Source organism: Argiope bruennichi, chromosome 3, assembly GCF_947563725.1.
Source record: "Argiope bruennichi chromosome 3, qqArgBrue1.1, whole genome shotgun sequence".
Classification (NCBI taxonomy): Eukaryota; Metazoa; Arthropoda; class Arachnida; order Araneae; family Araneidae; genus Argiope; species Argiope bruennichi.
Genome location: NC_079153.1, coordinates 118,093,726 through 118,112,777, shown reverse-complemented (window position 1 = coordinate 118,112,777; position 19,052 = coordinate 118,093,726). Strand labels below are relative to the sequence as shown.

General features: G+C 29.4%; 1 protein-coding gene across 2 annotated transcripts in view; it reads left to right on the top strand.

Moving 5' to 3' along the window:
- LOC129964104 (uncharacterized) overlaps positions 1-19,052 on the top strand; it is a 46,385-nt gene that overhangs the window by 12,258 nt on the left and 15,075 nt on the right. For both annotated transcript variants that reach the window (XM_056078785.1, XM_056078786.1), the window contains exon 2: positions 16,303-16,493. In XM_056078785.1, coding sequence (XP_055934760.1) covers positions 16,320-16,493 — 174 coding nt within the window. In that variant the 5' untranslated portion in view covers positions 16,303-16,319. The remainder of the gene's footprint in view (positions 1-16,302; positions 16,494-19,052) is intronic.

Below are 19,052 nucleotides of genomic sequence, written 5' to 3'. Positions count from 1 at the left end.
TAATTAAATACATTTTTTTCTATACCCTTCATCGCTACTATATAAAGGCGTACCTTCATGAAATGGCGCCCAGGGCAAGTACTAAAACAATGCCATCTTTCCTTTCTTTTTTTAAGTCCAATTTTGAGATTTCATAAACCACAAAACTTAACGCCGGATCTGGATAGAACCCCCCCCCCTCCGTAAATAATTATGTATGAAACATTTTTAGACCAATCCCAATTAGCACAAGATATTGTATGAAATTTCTGTGACGTTGTCGTACATTATGAATGCCGGCCAACAGCATGTAGATATCATAACTGTTGGTGGGCATGTTGTGCTTATAGGGATGTGATCAATCCGCCAATCTTAATTCCACTATCAGATTAATTAAACTAAGTATAAAAAATAAACACAGAATATGTATATATTTTTATGAAAGCAATTATAAAGGTAGTTGATATTAATAAAAATATTTTTAAAATATTAGCATTTAAAATTATACTTTAAAACGTAGTGACTGACAAGTCGAAAGATGTTGTATACATGGTTATCTTAAAGGTTCCCCTAAGATACCTTATCCCTTTCGCCGTCCTCTCTTGTCCGCGAAAATTTCTGTTTGTCCTCCGTTTTCCCACTCATTAGAACAACAACAAAAAAATATATATATAAACTCAAACAAGTAAATATTTACAAAGTGTTTTAAACGTTTAAAAGTTTTAAAATGTAGCACGTTGCGGCCGCCCTGCAGAAGTTTCACTTGAACGCTCAAGACGCGTTACGGACAATGAAGAGGTTAATTCTACCCCTGACCAGATTATTAATATACATATTTGAATTTTTTTAAATCTTTCTAATACATTAAAACGTTCAAGCAAATAACTTTTCAAATTTCTTATGTAAGCCCTTATGAATTAAGTGTTTATGTATCAAAAACATCCTGGGTTAAATTTCTTAAAATAGTATCGAAAATATTTATTATACGTTCTTATTACGTCTTTTAGACATAAGAGTCATCTATAGTTAGTGTCTGTTGTTCAATAAGCTCTTCTAATACCAAAAGCGAAAACGTACATCTGATCGTTCGCACTTAACACGCGAAATCTTTTGTTTCATGCTAATAAATTTAGCACCAATATATTTTAGAAGGTGAAAATGTGGACCCTGGAGCAATTTTTTCGAAAAATCATAAAGAGATTTAATTAATAAAAAAAAAGCGAAATTTTGATGGTTGTGGGATAATTTAATGATTTAATTATATATGAATAAAAAAATTGTTATGCCTATCAACTTCATTTTTCCGCCAAGATCCTAACATTTTTAGATATTTATAGGTTATAGTTGTAACAATTTTTTTTATTGGCATTATTATGATCATATAATTTCGATGTATTTCAAAATTATATTTGGAATGCAATGCATTTAATTTTAAAAAAATGGTTTAGAGGGTTATTATAACATTTTTTTTATAAATTATATATATTTTTAATTAGGCATTTAATGGTACTATTATTTCGTTTCAGTGTAATAATATCCCAATTAATGTAATAACATAGCAATTAATTTGTACTTCAATTTTACGCCATAATTAACGGCAGTTTGTATTTGTAACTATTATATTATTTTATTCTCTCACGCAATTATTGCCCAACTTTAACAAAAGAGAATATTACAATTCCTGCTTATTTGAATAAATTATGCTTTTATCTAGACACAATTTTATTACTTAGTTTAGTGGATTGTTGTCACTCTTGCAGGAAAAAAAAAAGAATCCAATTCCATTCAACTATTTTATAATTGATCAGGAAATGTTTGATTAAATTCATAGCTGAACAAAATAATCTTAATCAGATATAATCTTAATTAACTCTTATATTTTTAGAAAGTCATTCTGTCGAACACCTTTTCAACAGTTAAATACTATAGTATTTAACTGTTAAAATAACTGTTAAAAAAGGGGCTAAACCAATAACTGCAAAGCATTCAGTGTCTTTCACCTTTATTTTGGCATCAAAATTTAGTTCAAACTTTAATACAATTTTACACGCTTTTTTTTTTCTTTCTTATTTCCAGTTTTCTTTCTTGGAGAGATGGGGCAGCTTTTTGTAGAAATTCCGGCGTGTCATAAATGAAATAAGTTTCAATAATTAAACTAAAATTGGTTGATATTATGAAATTAATACAGTTTACTTTTTGAGAGAAGCAGTCATAATTTAAAATTTTTATTTATATTTTTTATTTATATATTTTATTATAATTTTTATTTATATTTTTTGTTTATTACTATTTACGTAAGCTTGCACATATTAGCATGCAATATCAATACTTTATTTCATTTATAATAGAATTGGATGTTTATCAGATTTTATTTCATAATCTGTCGGAATTTTGTTTTATTTTTTAATGACTAATAATAAATAATGAAGAATGTTTCACATACGATTTAAAAAAGAAAATACAAAGTCCATCTACAAAATTTCAGGGTAATAGTAAATAAGAATTTTACAATATATAAAGGTATTAATATAATGGCAGTAAAATGGAAATAAAATAAAATAAAAACGAATGTAAATAAAAAAATATTTGTTGCCAAAATTTTTAAAAAATCTTTTCAATAAAATATATGAAGAATTGATTTTAATTTTAAAATTGGTAAAAAATATGCGGAATTGAAGAATGTAGAATTCAATTTCAAAAGCATTTTTTAAAATAATATTTTTTTTTATCAAATTAGAGTCAGCAATTAGTAATGTAAAATTTAAATTTATTATTGATTTTGAATTCTTTTTATTTCAATATTAATTTGAACATTTAAATGGGATAAGATTTTACTGAAACCTTTGATGTGCATTGTTATAGAAAAAATATATTTCAATAACTTTTATCATTATTTTCATTGAATTATATCTATGAAAGAAATTCAGCTATTGATGTCACAATGATTGAAAATTAAAAAGTGAGTATAGGATATTGATTAAAGCTTTTACTTTTTATGCTGAATAATAAAAAAATATACTGAAATTAAAAAAAAAACAAAAATATTAATTTCAAATTAAATGAAAACAACGAAAGAAGAATGCTGCACAGAAAAAAATAAAAGTACCGAGTTTCTGTATCGAAAAATGTTTCGAATTTTTATACAGTTTATTTCTGTTTCGAATTTCAATGAACTTATGTAACTGTAGAAAAATTGCTCGATTAATTATTTTTTGCCAAATATTAATGCTATATTAATTGAACGAAATACTATCTTCTTGGCCATGAAATGTTTTCAAAGCTGAGCCATTTTTATATGACAGAGCTAGTGATAGAGCTGAATTCTAGGTGAAAAATTCGTTTTCATATGTAATTTTTTACTTTGTGTGTGTGTGTGTGTGAAAGACGAATAAAAAACAAAACAACAACAACAACAAAAACTATGAGCGTTTCTGCCTTCGTTACTCCACAATTCGAACTAAGTGCCAAGCAAATTTCTAGTCTTAAGCAGTAGCGGATTTTAATAACTCGAGACCACAGGCGCTAAATTGTTCGGAGGCCCCCTTCTAGGTAAATTGTATTGATAATTAGAAAGTAAAGTGAACTAAACGTATTTGAGCTTTAAATTAATCTTTATGCTTATCTTGTTTATTTGATATATATCAAATTAATAAAGTTGTTACCTTTTATTTTCATTTTTTATTCTAATTTTTTTGATAATATAAAATTATAGCGACTTATTTCTGCCTTTACGTATTTTCAAAATGGGATGGGTTCAAGCATTCAAATTTTGAAACTGAAAAATTATTTTTGACAAATACATCATTTTAATTTTTTTAATTTAAAATTAAAAAAAAAGACAATATATTCAATTAGATAAATGGTTTTTCATAAATTGTTAGTTGTTCCAAGAGTCTTATTGTTTTTCATGAACAATAACAACTTCTATTGTAAACCGAAAATTGTCGAGGAAAAATATTCCTCTTTATATTCCTTTCGAACAGGAATAAAAGTGCCAACGTTCTTTGTCCCATTGACTGAATGGCATTTTTCATTCGACTGCATATTTGTATATTAATTTTTTTAGTGAAAATGCATATTAAAATAATTAAATTAATATTATTATCTTATTTCAATTAATACTTAAGTTTAAAATTAAGTTATTAAATTTATTAGAATTAAAATAATAATCTAAAAATATTTAATAGTATAAATTATTTATTTAAAAATTGTTGACTTAAAAAATTTTCAATAAGAATTTTTAAGGGAAAAAAATACTAGAATAAAAAGAAATAACAAATATTTTATTTTTAACAAAATAATAAAAAGGTTCCAAAACTTTTAAACACTATTTAAACACTCTTTAATTATATGATTGGATATTTTTGAAATTAAAAACAATATTATATGATAGAATTATAAAACAAATTTTATATTTGTACTTTTTATTATTACATTATGTACAATCTCCTGTTGTAAATTTTCTCAATTTTTTTTTATATTTATTTGGTAAAACTAACTTGGAAGTCAATTTTTTTCATACATAATGTTTATTGGCCATAATAACCAGAGAGCTCAGGCGTTTATAAATTATCGACAATCTATAACAGTTTTTCAGCACCTTTAGTTTTCGTGAAATTGTTTGCTTTTCTAACCATCAGATATCTATAAGTTTTCAACGCTGCCATTACATTCGGAAAAGTTGATTGCATTATATTATCATACATCAGTTCATAAGAATTTTTTGCACATACTATTTTTTTCCATCTATTTCGAGAAACTGTGATATGAATTTAAAATGTACTATTTCATTACCAAATTCAGATTCGATATTCTATGAACAATGTTCTCTAAACTTTTGAGTAGCTTCCTTAATTCCGATTTTCTTTCATTTCGAAAATTAACTAAATATTCGAATATTGAATAAACTTTACTATAAACTTCAAAATATCACGAAAATTCTGGGCTTATCATATCTAGTTTTTCGTTTAGTCTAAGTATAACATCTTTCGTATTAATATCTTCGAAATTTTTTTTTCGTTTGTCTTCATCTTATAATTTTCAAGCATTTCTAATAATATAAATACAGCGGTCCAAATTTTGCCATTTTCAGTTACATCACGAATTCTCCCATCAGGAGTAGAAAAGAAATATATTCTTTACCTGAATACCGACAACTTTTAAAGACTGATAAAAATTAAATCATGAAACAAAATTTTTAAAAAAATGCCAATTTTTATGAGGATCATGATTGCAGCAATATAGAAAGCTCTGCAGCTATCAATTCAAAAGGATTAAAAGTAAAATAGAACATTTAAAACTGATTATCCTTATAGTTACATTTACATTTGTTTGTCTCCAAATTTTAAAAGATCCCCAGAAGTTGGCATCTTCAAAAATTCAGTAAAAAGAAAATCTAGTGAGAATAAAATGTTTTAATGGAAATATAGATGACAGGAAACAAAAATACACAGAAATCTCTACAAAATAACGTCATCCCCTCAGCCTAAGATCAAGGGTGAGGTCAATGTCACACCCTTTTGTTGATGCAGGGAAATGTTATTGACATACCTTGTAAAAGGGGTTTTTACTTTTTACTTATGCTATCTGAGAATTGTTGACTTGTGAGTCAGCTAGCCAACAAAAAGAAAAATGGACCACAAGGATCTGCAAATAAGAAATAAATAAATTGTAAGATAAATATTCTGAAATTTGACAGAAAGTTCATTTTAATTAGAATGTATTCGAGTGTACTATCCTTGTAAATCAAATAAATAAAACAAATTTGCTCTTTTGTTCCCGAAAAAAAAAGTATTTAGTTCGTTTCGGTATGCCATATGTCTTTCAGTTGTTAATAATTTTCATATCACATGCTTTTGCGAATCATTTTGTAATTTATTTGGAAAAATAATGTTGATATTCCAGGTTTTTTTCCAATATTTTATAATTTTTTTATACCTTAGAAATTTTCCGAATATCACTATTTTTGAATTTATTTTTGATTTTTCCATTCATAGTTATTTGTCCCTGTGCTACGTTTGACTCTTCATTTTCATCGAGTTTCTTTTTTCTTAATACTTATTAAAACTTTTTAATGATGATGTTATAATTTAATAATAGGAGGCTTAAAGGCGTTTAGTGATCAGATAAGTCAGATTACTAGGAATTAAATTTTTCAGGTTTAATTAGTAAAAGTTAGAATAATTGGGATAGAGTTTGTTATTTTGCACTTGCATGAAGAATGTAAAATCCACTGTAGGCCATGTTTTATGTTGGAACAATTGTTATTATGAACAACAATTTTAACATTATCCATAAAAACAAGTTGTTATGCACAATTTCCTTCTACACATAGCAAAGATGTCCCTTTTCTTTTGTTTAGAAATACTTTTATCTTTTTCTTTTAAGGAGGAGGCTTGTTTTAAGTTTGAGTTTCAGGTAATTTCTTCAAAACATTTGGAATCCTCTCTTCGCCTCAATTTATAGCTGAGCAGCGAGTTGATGGTTGTGACACAAGAATAGCGTGATTTTGATAAGAAATGGATATGAGCCAAAGTTTACCTGATCCGGTTGTGTTTCGTATTCCCATAAGATGCGATTGAAGTTATTTCAGTAATTAAAAGAAGCACAGTTCTTCACAAATGTATTTAATAAGCTTTTTTATTTCTCTGTGATTCTCTTTTTAATGCTTAGTTTTCTAACTGTCAGCAAATGCATTCCTCTGTCTGAGGTCAATGACCAATCACCAAGTCATCAGAACGCTACTATATACAGTGGCTCAAAAAATTGAGAGTACACCCTACTTTTACTTGATAAATCCGACTTTCAATGTAAATAACACATTGCCAGGAAGTGCAAACATGTTTTTATTTTTACACATAAAAAATGGTTTAATTTAGAGTAAAAAAAAAAAGAAAAAGCAAAGAAATTCTTCTAAATTGAAAAGTTTCAGAAGCATTTTAAATAAACATACGTAGAATTTTGCTTCAAAAAATTGAGAATACACCAATGAAATTTTTGCAATATCACGCATAGAAACAAAGTGTCACTATTATTTTGCATGTCTTTTGGCTCTTATAATAGTCTCTAAACGTCATGGTACCGATTCGACCAATTCTTGGCGGTATCGGAAGATATTTTACCCATTCTTCTTGCACAACTTGTTTTAAATGGGTTTTGCTTCTAATTTTGTGTTTTTAAACCCCTTTTTCGAGTATGGCCTGCGAATATTCAATGGCATTGATGTCGGGGTACTATAGTGGTGTGTGCAACTGCTGTTTACAATGAAAAAGACACCATACTTTGACGTTACGTGCATTCTGTTTGGGGTCGCTGTCCTACTGGAAAATGAAATTTCCATCTAAACCCAAATTTTTAGCACTTTTCTTTAGATTGCTGCGAAGTAAATCCAAGTAAATTATATCGTTTATAATGCCATCTATAAAAATTAAATTTCCTATCCCGGATGAAGCCATTTCACCTCAAATCATAACGGAGTCACCAACATGTTTAACTGTAAGAGGTACATTTTTTAGATCCTAAGCAGTATTAGGCTTTCTCCATACAGTACGATGGCTGTCATTGCCAAAAATATTGAGTTTTCTTTCATTACTAAATATAGCTTTCTTCCAAAGGTTATTGGTCTTCAATTGATGAGTTTTTGCAAACTTCAAATGCTTTTTCTGAATTTGCAAGCTGATGAACGGGTTCTCTCTAAGAAAGCGACTTTTATACCCTGCTTGTCTAATGGCATTTCGCACAGTTTCAGCACTTACACTTCTGCCTATGATTTGAAAAGCTTCTGCAACAAGTTGCATGGACCATATGGTCGCAGCAATCTAAAGGAAAGTGTTAAAAATTTGGATTTAGATGGAAATTCCATTTTCCATTATATTAATGTCAGCGAAATCAATTTATTCGAATAAATTTTTTTGATCACATAAGGAAAATATACAAAACAGTGTGTTCGGTGAATATCATAATCTAAATCTGTTAATAGACATTTAGCAGACGATTCCTTTTCAGACATTTTATAACTGCTACTATTTTTATTTAATTAAAATATTATTAAAAAGTAAAAGCAAACGATTTTTTCTTTAATGAATATTTTGTAAAAATAAAAACATGTTTGCACTTTCCTGTAATGTGTTATTTACATTGAAAGTCGGATTTATCAAGTAAAAGTAAGGTGTACTCTCAATTTTTTGAGCCACTGTATATTGAAAACGCCTAGTTATTGTAATAAATGCTTTCTTTATTTATATACCGTTATATATTAATGTCAGCGAAATCAATTTATTCGAATAAATTTTTTTGATCACATAAGGAAAATATACAAAACAGTGTGTTCGGTGAATATCATAATCTAAATCTGTTAATAGACATTTAGCAGACGATTCCTTTTCAGACATTTTATAACTGCTACTATTTTTATTTAATTAAAATATTATTAAAAAGTAAAAGCAAACGATTTTTTCTTTAATGAATATTTTGTTAATATTATTTCGTTTATTTTTTTGTATAATAGCTGATGATCAACTGTAAACCTTTTGGAATCTGGCAATGTTTGTAAGATATGCTGTTAAGTTGAAAGAATAAACAAGCCAATGGAATTCTAAAATGCTTGGAGTATTATTTTAGTTTTAAGAATTTAAGATGCTCTGCAAGCTATAGTTTGAAGCTTAAGAAAACGGGTAGTTTTCTAGAAAGCATGCAAAACAATGAGTCATCGTAAAATTAAATTTAGGAAAGGAAATAAATTAATTTTCAAATTATTTAAAGATTTATTAAATAATTAATACTAAATGGGAAGCTTCATATTTTTGGCTAAGATTTTAGACAAATTAGTTGCAATATTGATTTAAAAATAGAATATATTTATTGGTAAAGATTTCTATTTTAAGAGATTTCATCTAGCACTAATTAAAAATTTATTCTACTTTTACATATTTTTATTATTGAAAATATTTTACTGAGTTTTGCCTGAAAGGCATTAAACAAACACATTACATCGTTAACTGTTACTGTCTTCCATAAATTTTTTTCCCTGATAATTCGAAAAGATAGTTTTCTTGGATTGTGAAAAAAATTTTGACGTTTGGGACGCATTTTTTTTTGTCGAATCCCCTTTGTTTAAAAGATAAGTAATCAAATATTTATTTCTGATATATCTTGATTCCTTTGTGATTTTATCATTCTTGGATTTGCTTTTTTTTCAATGCTCTGGCGCTTTATGTTCTCTAAAAATAATCTGCAATGATATGAAATGAAAAACTAATTTTTTATAGATTTATGTATCCTGAAAGATATATTGTTTTTTAGATGGGATAATTATAAAATTATAAATATTTAAATTATAAATATTATATAATTATATTATAAATATTATAATAATTAGAAAATTATGAATATTATATAATTATAAATATTTAATTTATAGCAAAAAAATTTCTTATTAATCGTGCTGTTCGAACATTTTTAGAATTAATTATATTTTATTTTCATTTTGCTGGCAATAACAAATAATTCTAATGACTTTTCTTTTTGTTGTTTATTTTGATTGGATTTCATACGTATATTTTTACTAACTAGAAATCCATTGTCCGTTTATTTCCAATTTAATATTATCATTTCATGATTAGTTATTCTTTTCTCAGATATTCAACAAAAATATTAATATGTTTTATTATTGTTAAATTCAACACAATAGTTCACTATCCAATTGGCATCGATGACGAGAGCATCTAAAATATAAATACTTATCAAATTTGGAATCAAATCCATCAAACAGTTGTCTGTTTTTTAGTAAATACTTATGCATTTATGTAAACGTAATAACTCATAGACATAGACTCGATGAAATTTGGCATGCTACCTTGTGACTACAACTGTACTTATTGTGCCAGATTAAATATCAATCGGTCTGCAAAAAGGCATCCTAGATGCATAGTCTCACGATTAATTCAGTAAAAGGCTTGATTCACTTCAAAAATTTATATTTCTTAACTATCACTCGCTGATCATGCAAGGTATTTGCGGCTTTTCCGAAGGCCAGATTTTATTTGGAGAGAAAGGGGAGGGGGGGGGAGGAAGGATAAAGCATTTATCGGAAAGTATGCAAGAAAATTTCGGAGAGACCATTCTTGCTGGTATTTCAGTTGATTTTCATCAATAACTTTTTAATAGATAACTTATATATATATATATTTATTTAATTTATAACTGCTATTATTTTTCTGAAACCGTTACTTTAATTTATCTTTTTGAATTATCTTTTTTAAAAAGTTTTCCGTTCTTACGAATTTTAACGATTTATTTATGTATGAAAACATTTAGCTGTATTTTTCCAAAATCAGTTATTGAATTAAAACTGTCTATTGTGTGAATTTTGAAATATGTTCAATTTGCTTAAAAACTATTTCCAAGATACAATTTAAAACTAAAAGACAACAAACAATTTATTTATTTAAGCTTTTAATGCACAATGTTTTTTTTAATGTTTTTGAAACTGAATATATTGAATTTTTAAAATCTCTTGTACATTTTTAATGTTTATAGGTTTCAGTTTAAAACCTTTTGATTCTTTATGTTTGTTTTTTTCCCAATGATTTTTATACTGACTGTATACATTTATTACCTCATATGTTTCAAAATTTTCTTGTCATTCGTCACTTACAATTAAATTTTTTTTTTTTGTGTGTGTGTAGGTCGTTCGTTTTGTAGTACGCTCTGTAATTGAAGCTTTTTTTTTCTGTTATTAGAATTTTCTTTATAATAAATAAACAAAAGTGTGAACCGTAAAATTTCTGATGGTAGTTGGTTCCTAATATCATAGCTGCGCCCAACTGACTGTTATATACCGATCGTGGAATATGAACTCGTACTAATGCTGTTGTGAGAGTGGTTTACGCTTTAAAACTAATAGAAAACATGTCTCTTGTTGAAGAGGAAGTAGAATATTTGTACAGCTGAAGTAGATTTCGTTTACGATCTGAAATGATGAATTGTATTTTTTAAATGATTCATATTTTAGTCTGGTTTTTTTGAAATAAAGTTTCCAATTTCTTTCTTTTCCTGCTGAATGGAATTAATTCATATGTGCCGTCATAGTCACATGACAAAAGTATCTGCGCATGGCATGTATATACGCATTAATATCATTTAATGCGATTGTGTTGTCATTAACATTTCTCTGTCATATTTTTGTGCAGTTGTTTCAAATAGAACAATTTAATCATAAACAGTTTTAGAAAATACGTTTTTATTTAATTATTAAATAACAAAAATCTTATGTTCTAATCGTTTTCAATTTTTTAATACCAAGATCTTATTTTTCAAACTCGCCATTAGGTAGCGCCATAGTTACGGAATCAAAATTTAATTTAACAAAAAAAAAAAAAAAAATCATCTTTATTCATCTTTTTAAACCATCATACAAACCAGCCCAATTAAAAGTATTTAAAAAATACATTGATATTTGGCTTTTGATTCTTACAATGCTAAAACATTGAGCAGTTGTCTTCTGAAATCGTTCTCACATTTACAAAAAAAAAAAAAAAAAAAAAAAAAAAAATCATTATAAACCTTGAATGTGGAAATTTGGAAGTGACTTTTAAGTCAACATGCGACAGTGTACTGTGTTCATTTAATGTCAATGAATAATCTGCTTATCTATTTATTGAATAATTTGTGGGAAATAAAAAGTAATATAATAAATAAAAAGCAGTAAAATTTAGACATATCATATACAAAATTAGAAGACACAGATGTAAAAATGGTGGTGAAAAAAAATGGCACCGAAAATAATTTGAAGAAAGATATTAAGCCTTAATGAATGTCATCACAAATAAAAAAAAAATAAATTCTTGGACATTTAGTATATAAAGATATAAAGAAAATAATGGAATTACGATTCTAATTTACTTTGAGTATTTTTGCCTGTGCCTCACGTTTATGCAGTTTTTGTTTGGATTTCCAGATTTTTTATAACATTTTTACCTTTTAATACTATATTAATACAAATATTTTCATTTTTCGTATTTATTATTTGTTTAAATTCTTTGTTATATTAAAATGTGTAGATTTGGCTGTATATTTTCATGCAGTAAAAGAAGGAACATTGATTTCGCATTTAACATTAAATTCCTTTCGTAGTGTGTTAATTGAAGGTGACAATTGTAGAGCTGTTCATATATGAATAAAAAAAAAAAAAAAAAAAAAAAAAACGAATTTGTATTTTTTTCTTTATGTAACACTATAGAATTTTACGTGTTCACAACTAATTTATGATAAACTTATATGCAAGGATGTAAAAAGAACAAGTTTAATTACTGCTTAGAAGAGCAATTTTGCCTAACATCACATAATTGTATTTTCTTGACAAGAGACGAGTGGATTTCTTGCCTCCCCCCATTTATTTTCGTTTTGTTATCTCAGCTATAAACTTTTAAACTCGAGAACTTGCTGTGAAGTGTGAAAATCAGTCTTTCGTGGAACGTAGGCATGATTAATCATTTCTGTGAAGTTGAAAGTATGAAGTTGGGTTGTGTAGCGACAGGGGATAACAATCATTGTTGCTACACATCCCAAACTCATACTTTCAAGTTTCGAGAAACGATGAATCATGCCTGCGTTTCACATTTAAGCAAAACCTCAATGTTTTCATTTTCGGGAGGTTGAATTGGGTTTGAAAATTTAAAACCATGGACAAAGATGCTGAAAAACAAACAAACAAACAAAAAAACAATGTAAACTGAACGGAAAATGACAAAGAAAAGAAAAGAAAGGACTGTGATTATTTTTTTTATATACTTGAAGAACAGAACTTGTTGCTGCTCAAAAACTAATTTTTGCCGTAGGTCAGATAATACCAATTTTGCCATAGGTTCAGATTTACAATAGTACAACATAATTACATTATCTGCGTCTTGACAGATATAACCGGTACGTAGAACGCAATATCAGCTCTAAAATACTTAAGATGAATGTTCAAAGGATTTGACATTCGAAGTTATACATGCTTCACATATTAGCTTTCATGAAACTTTTTTTTTGTATTGTCATAAATTTATATTCCATTAACTTGTAGAGCATATCTGTTATATTCTTCTCTTTTATTTTATTCGCTGGCAAGGAGTTTATAGTGTTCGTTCATTATGAATCTTCAAATTCCCCATGCCTTGTAATGCTGTATGAAGTGGTTTATCATACAGAGAACTCCCGAAGGGCACCTCGAAAAGAGGTGCTTCCGGTATGGTGGTTGGATCTCGCCATCCTAGTACACAAAAAGATGTGGGATCTGGCTCTTCCCATCGATGACGGGACGTACTTCCTTGGGGAAGGGCTGTACCGTGGCCGGTGATGGTCCTTAGGACTCAACCACACTTCCCGCCAGTTTTGCTGTTGCGGCGTCCGGTCATTCAGTTTTCTTTATCCGTATGCCTTCGGGCGCGTAGGAGAGTCAGTGACATGACTTACCATTCAGAGAATTTCATTAAGATTTCGATATTAAATAATGCTTTAAAAATTTTGTTACATTTGTATGAAGATTATTCTAAAATAAGAATAAAAGATATAAATTTAACTTCCTGTAATGATCGCAAAAAAAAAAAAAAAAAAAAAAAAGACAAGAGAAGGAGTGACAAAGGTAGGATCAGAGAAGTGACATATTTACCAAAATTTATTGCATTAACGCTCCAGATGCGTATCGTCCGTTTTCCGCGGGTTGGCAAGCAGTCCACTTTCTACTGCCTCCCGCGTGTTTATTTAGTTTTTAGAGTGTTTATTTTTATGTTTATACAATTTTATTATATCATATTATTATGATGTAGCATATAGTATCAGTTCACTTTGAAAAATATTTGAACTTATTTACAAACATCGCTTTTAAATAGTGATTTTAAAAACTGACACAGTCAGAGGGTTAATTTTGTCTCGGAACTTCAAATGAGTTAAAGAGTTTGTCTTTTGAAGTTTCTCTTGTGTTTGTTTTCTTAGTGACTTGATGAATATTTGTGATTCCAGGAATTTTTTTCTTAATCTGTGCTTCCCCTTCTGCATTTGCAATTCATGTTCTACAGTAAAAATGATTAGTTTCTGCGTGGTTGATCTATCCTTAAAATTTACCCCATGATTTTAAAATCGGTTTGTTGATTGTTTAATAGAAAGAATGAATGCCAAAAGAGTAACCGAAGGTGTCTGTGTTTTAATGATATCTCTTATATTTAGCCATATTCATTGGCTACTAAAACTTGGATTAGTAAACTTTTGTTTTTAGTCGGTTTTTGTTTTTTGTGAGCTTTTTATATAATTTCGTCTTCGATTTCGCCTGCTCAGCTCTCCTGTGAATTATTTGGAAGATAGAGTTTTACAGATATTTTTATTTAACTGGTGGAAGTGCAAAAAAGAATAACTGAGGTTGTGTTCTAATCATATCGCTTTTGGTTTACATATAAATATTCTTTGTTTACTAAAACTTGGATTGATTAACTTTCGTTTTATGTGAGATATTTTGATTAATTATTGAAGAGATTATTGTTTCATTTTCATCTATTTCACTAGTGCAGTCGTTCCCTGATTTATTTAACTCATCAGACTAATTTTACCCCTTAACTGTTTTATTTTCTTTACTATCTAATAAGATGACACCTTCTATTTTGAGAATATTTTCTTACTTTGATTCAAATGGAAATCCATTGAATACTTGACTTATTTATGTATTCGAAGTAATTTTAATATGGAATTATAATCGTTATGAATGGTTTATTTTTTTCTTACAACTATCAAAATTCGATAAATCGATGCACGTGTGACACTCGGGCAAAACAGTTAAGCGGTTCATCTATTTTACATCTGGAAGTAATAATAATAATAATAAAAAAATGTTACCTTTTTCCAGGGAATTTCTCTAATTTCGAATGATAATTCATTTGCTTTTGAAAGTGTGTATTAATTTGTTACATGTTATTCTTAGATTTCCTACAATTCTTGAATCTTGTTTTAGGATGTCGCGTTATAGAGAATTTTTTCCAACTCTCATATTGCGTAGTGAAAGTATCAAGTCATCATGCGAAGGTTATCTGTATTTTTTTTCGCTCTAAAAACTGCGATATAACCTTTACAAGTTCAAACTAGAAATCTACATTTATCTCTTAAGCAAATTTAACGATAAAAGCATGTATAAACGTTTTTTTTTTTTATATCAGGAGTTCAAACACATGGCTGCTCGTTGCGATAAATTCCTGACATCAGCGATAATGCTATCAAACAAAAAAATCGATTATATGTATGCATTTCTTTTAAAAATAGCCAGCATTGTTTAAGAACTGTTACTATCAGTAAATTAGTTTTTGTTTGCTTAATATGACTGTTACAAAGTATAAATGTGTGACAATTCTTAATATTTTTCAGTGATTTTTTAAAAAATATTTTTCATTTTTATTCCAAAATAAATGAAGAAGAATGTCATTCCTGCTGGGAAATTTCTTTATTAATTAATTCATTATTAATTACTCACATTTGAATGTTTTAGTCTTTCACAATATTTGTGACTAAAAAGAGATTATATAAATATATAATTAATAAAAATTGTCTGGTTATGGAAGTTGCGGATGGTAAAATGGACTTCCAAGACCTACATTACCTACAACATGTACTTATATTAAAATAACTAGCCGCCTTTGGCGACCAGCCGGTTCGCCAATCTTAATGCCCGTTATAAGACTTAATTAGCTACTGTTCATGGTGTTATTTTTTTTAAAAAAATAGAATGAATTGAAGCGTCCCAGTTTTCAATTCTTTGCCCCCTTCTTATAGAAATGGATTAAGCTCTCTAAGGTTCTTAGACAGTGCTAATTTCTGTAATTAAAAAAATACTGTGATAGTATAGAATAACAAAGCATTAATTGGGGGTTAGTGTTAATAGTTGGGAGAAAAAAAAATCTAAAAGTAATATAAACGAAGTGATAAAAAAAATTACTTTTGAAATAATCGGTCGAAAAATAAGCCTAACCTCATTAGCGTGGGGATAAAAACTGAAACCTTACTCATTTGGCGGTGGGGAAATGAAGATTTTTTGGCGGGAAAGTTAGTTTTTAATAATTAAAATTTTAATTAAAAATTCAAAAAAAGGGACCCCAGCTGCACATTCCCGACCTCCAAGGTATACACGTACCAAATTTGGTAGTTGTAGGTCAAACGGTCTGGCCTGTAGAGCACCAACATTGAGCTTTATTATAATTATAGATAACTTGTACAGGTATTAAAATAACTCTTTTAATGTTCCAATGTCACTTAGGCATGGAATTTTCATAAAAAAGCTCATTTTTCTGTATTCTTGCTTTCCAGGCTGTGAATTCTTAGAGATGCCCATGCGACCCACCTTTAAACTCATCCCGGATTTCATCATTCCGCATTTGGAGCGAAAGACTTATGGACGCCATTTGATATGGGAAGATCGGGAAAAAGGCAGTTTTAAGGTGTCCAGAATTCACCAGAGCAGTGAACTGTGGAGTGATGAATGCATTGCTGTTTATAAGGTAATGATTTTATTTATTTATAAGTCTGTCCTCCCCTTTCTTCCGTATTTTTATGGAACGATGTTACTTATTATCTACAGTCAAATTGAGGATAAAGTAATGACATGGGTCTCGTTACCTCCATTCTTACGAGAGGGGTTGTACCGTGGCTGATAATGGCCAATAGGACTTAACCATTGCTGCTGCCAGACTGATATCCCAACAAACATGGACATTTAGTTTACCTCGGCCGCTTCGGCAGGGCGAGGGAGCTCCTTTGCGATTATAATCTAGAATCAAAAATAATTTTACTTGTGTGCTTAATATTTTCAATTACCATTCGTGAACATCCAATGAATAATGTGCGGCATTACTTTTTCTTATGATAATGGCAATATATATTTTTTAATTTTGAATTTATAATCGCTTGTTTCTGAGATTAAGGTGGGGTACGACTATACAGGGTATTTCATTAAATATATTTCTTCACTTTCAAGAAGATTGTCATCATATTATGTCTCTGTACATCGAGTTTCATATTGAAGTAATTAGTACTTAATGTATGAAAAGTATGTAAAGAAAGAAGGCACTTTTGGAAAGATAAACAATGGCAGCAGTGGTGGATTTAGGCATTTCGCGTATTATGAGGCTTCTTTTTCAGTAACAGTTCGAAGTCATTTCATATTTCAAGACATTTTTAAATTAATGATTTATTTTGGTTTAATTTTTGAAAATTTGTAAAAAAATGTCAAGATTTTAGTGCATTATAAAGTAGTTAATGATTTCTTTATTAAAATATAAAAGCATTTAATTATTTTGGTATATTAGAAGGAAATAACAAACTTCAAACAAATATAATGTCAAAAATTATTATTTTATAGGATTTGTCATGTGGAATTTAACATAACTAATTAAACAATAACTAATATCCCGATTTATTATTAATAAGTAACTAATATTTTATTTAATAATTAATGGTAAATACATATCCCTGTCCTAATGTTTTATAATTCTTAAAATTCGAATTTTTTACAAAGTTATTGATTTGGAAACTTGGCAAATGACAATTTTTAAAAAAATCTGCCTGCAGCCCCTCTTCAGCCCATCGGCCGTAGGCAGCAAACTAATCTGTCTAGTCGGAAAGCTGTGTACTGACTGGATTTACTTTAGTTTAGTGCCGGCGTCCTGGCATAGGGGTAGCGCGTCTTCCCCGTGATCTGGGCGTCCCGGGTTCGAGTCCCGGTTTGGGCATGGTTGTTCTTCTGTTGTTCTATCTGTGAGATGTGTGAATGTGCCCTCCTGTAAAAAGGGGTTGTGCAAGCGAATGAGTGATGCGTGAGTAGCAAAGTCGTACTCTTGGCCCTGGTTGGCGCTGCTATAAAAAATAAGAGACGTCCCCCTCAGGCTTAAATCGCTGTCTTCGTAACAGCGGTCTTGTCAGTGGCAAGTGCCATAAGAAAACAAACAAACTTTAGTTTAGTTATATTAACGTCCCATTTTAAAGCAACACTCGGACTATTTTTGGGACGGACCTCGTAATTTTGAACCGCGGTCAGATGACGGGGACGACACCTGAGCTTGCAACCCCCCTTTCCCAAAATTCCACATTATACCAGTGGGAGGACGTTTAGCCCCGACGGACTTAACGTGCACCAGATCCGCTTACACGACGATTCTTCGATGGAATCGGGTCCCGAACCTGAAACCCTTCGGTTTCAAAGCCGAGATCTTGCCACTGCGGCCCGCCACTGACTGGGAGCGCATGGATTTTTAGATTTAGTGTTCTCTTCTGTCTCTAGAACGCATCCATGTTACTGTGCTTTAGTGGGTTTGGTTTGGTTATATTAACGTCCCGTTTGAAGCAACACTAGGGCTATTTCACGGACCTCGTAATTTTGAACCACGGTCAGATGACGAGGACGACACCTGAGCTGGCACCCCCCTCTCCACACCACACCACACCAGCGGGAGGACATTTGGTCATGACGGATTTAACGTGCAACAGACCCCCGTACACGACGGTTCTTCGGTGGAATCGGGTCACGAACCTGAAACCCTCCAGTTCCGAAGCCGAGACCTTACCACCAGGCCACCGCGGCCTTGTGCTTTAGTGGGAGTTCAATCAGATGTAATATGACCAAGTTGTATATCTGTATTATAATCAGTATCACAGTTAAATTTTTTGTTATTATTAAGTTACTTATCCCTCAAGATTATTAAGAATCTGACATGAAGTTCATTAGAATCATTTTAATATAAGATCACAAATGCCTCTTTAAAAATGTTACGGAAAAATCTTGTCAAAATGTTTATAAATAGTAGAATTTTTTTTCGCAGTCAAGAGTCTTTTTTACATTTTCTAATATAAAAAGGACCTGAAGAATACATATGAATTTAGAGTTTTGATATCATTATCAATAATACTCATTCAAAGATAAAAATAACACGACGTGTGCTCTTATCGGAAGATTATTTTGTTGACTGAGTACATTTCGTGGAAGTTAAGAGACTCAAGATAAAATTAAATTATCACCAAGTCTTACTTTCGATATCTCACTCAGGAATGTGCAAGTACCGAAA